General features: G+C 40.7%; 1 protein-coding gene across 1 annotated transcript; it reads right to left on the reverse strand.

The window, feature by feature from the left end:
- Positions 1-318: 318 nt before the first annotated feature.
- LOC146645812 (uncharacterized) lies at positions 319-3,870 on the reverse strand. Its single transcript, XM_085394625.1, has 2 exons — positions 2,400-3,870; positions 319-1,182 (listed from the first exon to the last, which is right to left on the reverse strand). Exons 1-2 carry the CDS (start codon positions 3,660-3,662, stop codon positions 1,153-1,155), a joined length of 1,293 nt encoding a protein of 430 aa, XP_085250751.1. The 5' UTR covers positions 3,663-3,870; the 3' UTR covers positions 319-1,152.
- Between the last annotated feature and the right edge of the window lie 1,131 nt (positions 3,871-5,001).

The following is a 5,001-nucleotide window of genomic DNA, read 5'->3' on the forward strand; positions in this document are numbered from 1 at the left end:
CCCTCTTTAGTAAGTGCAAAACAGTAGCCTGTTGTACTGCGTCTGTCTTTTACAGAGGATGCCCAGTCAGAGTCACTGTAAGCAATTAAATCTAGATTCTCACTGCTTTTCTTAAAGATCAGTTCAAAGTCATTTGTGCCTTTTAGGTATCTGAGGACTTGTTTTGCCATTACTAAGTTCTCTCTCGTGGGTTGAGCTAGTGTTTGAGATAGTCTGCTAACAACCCAGCTTATATCTGGTCTCGTACACGTCATGGCATATATCAAACTGCCCACTATTTCTCTGTACTCTCTTGAGTTAACAGTCTCATTTGCATCACTTCCTCCACATGTAGTAGTGTCCGTTTTTAGTTCACACGGTGTGGATCTGGGTTTGCATTCAGACATCCTAAAGCGTTCCAACATTCTTTGAATGTACCTCTTCTGATTCATCCTGATTTCATTCTCTTTTTGTATAAACTGTATCCCAAGAAAACTGGATATTTTCCCCAGGTCTTTCATGTTAAACTTTGACCTCATTGTTTCTTTGAATGTGTTTAACAAGTTAGTATTGCTAGCCGCAATGATCAAGTCATCTACCCAGATGATAACGAGTAGAGTTTCATGTCCAATGTCCTTTCTGTATACACAGTGATCAGAAAGGTTTCTTTCAAAGTCATTTTGTTCAAGGTAGTCATTCAAGAGTTTGTACCAGTTTCTACCTGATTGTTTTAACCCGTAAAGGGATTTCTTTAATTTGTACACCAAGTTTTCTCCTGACTCTGTTTGCTCAAAACCTTCTGGTTGTTCCATGTATATTTCTTCCTCAATGGGAGCATGCAAATATGCAGTTTTAACATCCATTTGGTGGATAATAAGATCATTCTGGACTGCTATTTGCATTAGGGTTCGCACAGATGTCATGTTTGCTGTTGGTGCAAATGTCTCTTGGTAATCTATTCCTTGTGTCTGGTTGTAACCTTTTGCTACAAACCTGGCTTTGAATATTTGTCCTTGTTCATTTTCTTTGAGGGCGTAGACCCATTTTCCTCCAATGGTATTTCTACCAGTAGGTAAAGTAGTCAGTTCGAATGTGTCATTCTCCTTCAGAGAGTTGATTTCTTCTGTCATTGCCTGTTTCCACCTTGGTGCCTCTGGTGACATCAGCGCCTCTTTATAGGTTTGGGGGATTCCACAGGTTGCTCTGTAACAATAATCAACACTTACAGGGGTTTCATTTGCTAAATCTTTGCAGTTAGATGTGTAATCCTCTAAATATTTAGGAGGTTTCCTTTCTCTGTTAGGATAGCGCTCAGTTTGGTTTTGCTCATCACCCTCATTTCTTTCTATGTCAGGGTTTGGTTCATTTGTGTTGGTTTCCTCTTCTCTAGGAGGTATGTTCTCTGCTGCATTTTCATTTTGTTGTTCTGTACTTTCTTTTAAAGGCACTACATGTTCATAAGTCTGAATTTCTGTGTCATATTCATCAGTCTGTGTTTGTTGTTCAACAGTGTTCTTCTTGATAAATCTCACGAGTCTGTGTTTTGACACTTTTCCTGTGTGAGGGTTATAGACCAGGTATGCTGGGCTATTTTTACTATAACCCACAAATATCCCTTTTTCACATCTGGGATCAAGTTTCTTGTGATCATGTATGTATGCATAACAGTCTGACCCAAATATCCACAGTTTTGAGAGATCTGGTCTTTTCCCTGTTAACATCTGATACGGTGTACTTTTAGTCCTGTTACTGTAGCATCTGTTGCGGGTGTGTGCTGCATTTTGGATGGCGTAAGGCCATAATTCTTTTGGCAGCTCTTTTTCTAGTAAAAGACACCTCCCCATTTCAAAGAGAGTTCTCCATTGCCTCTCAGCTGTGCCATTCTGATGGGGAGAATATGGCGCAGATGTCTCATGCTTTATACCCTTTTCCCTTAAAAGAGACTGGAATGAACTGCTTGTGAACTCGGTGCCATTATCCGATCTAATGCACTTAACACTGCCGTATGGTGCACAGTCAGCTAGAAACTTTGCTGTGGCCTCTGTGGTGTCACTTTTCTGTTTTAGAAAGTAAACTGACACTGCCCCTGAAAAATCATCTGTAAATAATATAGCGTATTTATGACCACTTTGGCCACTAGGTTCAATGGGGCCCGCTAGATCAGTGTGCACCAACTGTAATGGGTCACTCGCTTTTGGGTCGCTTTGTCTGTTTCTGTTGTTAGTGAATTTCCCTTCTGTACACACATTACAATCTAACATGCCACTGCCTGTGATTTTCATGCCATCTACAACATCGGGTAGCTTTAACACATCACTAACATTACAATGTCCTAAAATTTCGTGCCATGTTTTCACATCACAAGCCAGATTAACAGTGTCACAGGACATCATGTCATTGTATGATGTTTCATTGTTTACCGTTTTCAAATAGTAGAGTCTGTTGTATTCTTCGATGGAGAAGACTGTCCCATCTTTGTTCACCAGTTCATTCTGTCCCTTCTTGAAGATCACCTGTGCTCCATAGTTTGTAGCTGCCTTCACTGAAAATATGCTCTGAGGGTAGGATGGGATGAACAGGGCGTCTCTCAGTGTGATGGTGGTACAGTGTCCTTGTATGTCCCGTAGAGAGACGTTGGCATCTCCCCTCTTGAGTGCGACGTTGTTTGTCCTGGATCCATCAGCGAGCTCCATGTAGTGTTTCTCAGGATCAAAAGTCTCATCAAACTTTATGAACTTGTTTTTCTCTGTAATGATGTGTGAAGTAGCACCACAGTCCACCATTAGTCCTTCTCTTATTATGTCAGTAGGCAGAAGTCTTTGACTAACTTTAAATACAAAAGTCTGCTCTTCTTTCTTGTCCTCTTGTTTTACTACAGTTAGTTTCGCATCATCTCTGTATTTGGTTTTTCTTCTACATGTCTCATCACTGTGTGTCGAGCTTCTATGGTAGCTACACCACTTAGGTGTTCCCTTTTGGCGACAATCTTTTACAAAATGTCCTCGGTTTCCGCATCCATGGCAGGTGATTGATGTTAAATCAACCTTCATCACATTATCCGCTTTTACTTTGTTGTCGAATTTCTCGGTTTCCTCATAACTTCGTAGGTTGCTTTTGAACTGTGTGAATGTTAAATCTTCACTGCTTTGAGTTGTGTGAATAGCAAATGGCTTGTAAGCTTCAGGAAGCCCCTTTAGAATCATAGCGATAATAAGTCCATCACTGATGACTTCTTTTGCATTTCTTAGGGAGGTCACTGCTTTTTCAGCCCGGATAATATAATCTGTCACTGTCTCATCTGGTTTCTTCTGTAAAGACGTCAGCTCTGTGTACAGTGCGATGATTCTGGGCTTGCCTTTACTATCGTAGTGGTCACGTAGTATTTTTAAAGCTTTTCTTCCGTCGTCAGTCGCATCTCTCATTACCAGTGAAAGGCTTTTATCATCAAGAAACTGTATCAGTTCAGCGTAGCATTCAGCGTTCTTCTCTGCATCTGGGTTAGTGGCTGATAATATAGTGTCCTTTAGACCAATGATCCGCATGTGGCCGAGAAACTTTGCCTCCCAAAGTTCGTAACTGTTTTCGTCTCCGTTGAACACTAACCTCTGCCATCTTCCTCCTGTTGTGTCACGCCTGGGCCCATAACCTGTTGAGCTCGAAGAGTTTTCTTCTTCTTCGGCCATGTTCTCTTAATAATGCACACACTTGGTGGTTGATTACTTTTCCCGTTTCTTTTATTGTTAACAACACAGGAGGGGAAAACCATACATTACTTCAGCAGTTCGCGCTTCGGAACAATAGGAACAGGAAGTGAAGTAATCTATAATCACCAAAATAAAATCCTTTTCAAAATAAAATGACAATCAGAAAACTTCTTTCACAACATAAAATAAATTAATATATTTACTCATGAGAACACAAATCTAACAGCTGGAATCAAATCTAAGCTTAGCGATCCAGTTTCACCTCTGCTCGTGTCGCCCATTTAAAGTCACATCAGTGTGTTTCTTTGAGCCTTCAGCTGCCTTGTCTCTGATCACAGCAAACACTTATTGAACTCTTAACTCTTGCTGAATATGACAATGTTTATTTTATACATTAAAGTTCCCTTCATGGTCAAAAAAGGATGCTAAAGGAGGCCATGCCTTTGGTACGGCCTTGGTTTCTCATTCAGTCACCCTAAAATCTAGTTTTAAAAGACCAAAATCAAAATAGTGACAGTGGAAACACCCAGCTTGAGGCTTCATAATGGGTTTCTTTAACGAGTGGGTGGCTAGCATCCATTTTTCATATACATGCCACTCCAGTTGCTCCTCAGTAAGACCTGTCTGAGAGATCATGTCCAAATTAAATTTTGATCTTTTCGGTGTAAAAGAGAGAGTTCGGGCATCAAAATGCTCCCCTTCAGAGTCTGCTTCACCTTAAATCACATTCTGCCCGTGCATCACTCACAAGCTGCGCATTTCCTGACAAATGAGGGTCATTATGAGTTTGAGAGCGCAGGGAGCTAATTAGAGGTCTCAGATCAGTGGTGCCACTGCTGTGATACACTTTGGTGAATGCACACAGACTTCAAGCTTCAGAGGGACTTTTAAAACATCTGTGCCAGTCCACTGTTTTTAGGATAATGATTTTTTACATTTCAGATTGCTTGTCAGTGAAGAGTGACAGGAAGGAGGGAAGCGAGATAATGAAGAAAAGCAAACAACCTAATTCTCCCATTGTCCTTTATGCCTCGTGATGCTAATGGCAGATATAACGTATTAGACACAGAGTTTGACCAAGATTATTTTAACAATAAAAGCAATGTGTGGGTGTTATCTATCAGTTTTTACCATTTGAATTAGTTTGCAGATGCAAAGTGAACATTATGAGAATCTGCTCGGCTCTTAACATCGGACAAGTCCGTGGCAACCTGCTACGGTCAAGGCTGGAGCTCAGTTAACATTTACCCTCTTTGTGGAATTGTTGTCTATTTGGCTTAGATGGAAAAGTTTGTGACAGGAAAAACTACACATTTAG

Source organism: Rhamphochromis longiceps, linkage group LG20, assembly GCF_057381845.1.
Source record: "Rhamphochromis longiceps isolate RC_006_pf linkage group LG20, R_longiceps_female_GT1.1, whole genome shotgun sequence".
Lineage (NCBI taxonomy): Eukaryota > Metazoa > Chordata > Actinopteri > Cichliformes > Cichlidae > Rhamphochromis > Rhamphochromis longiceps.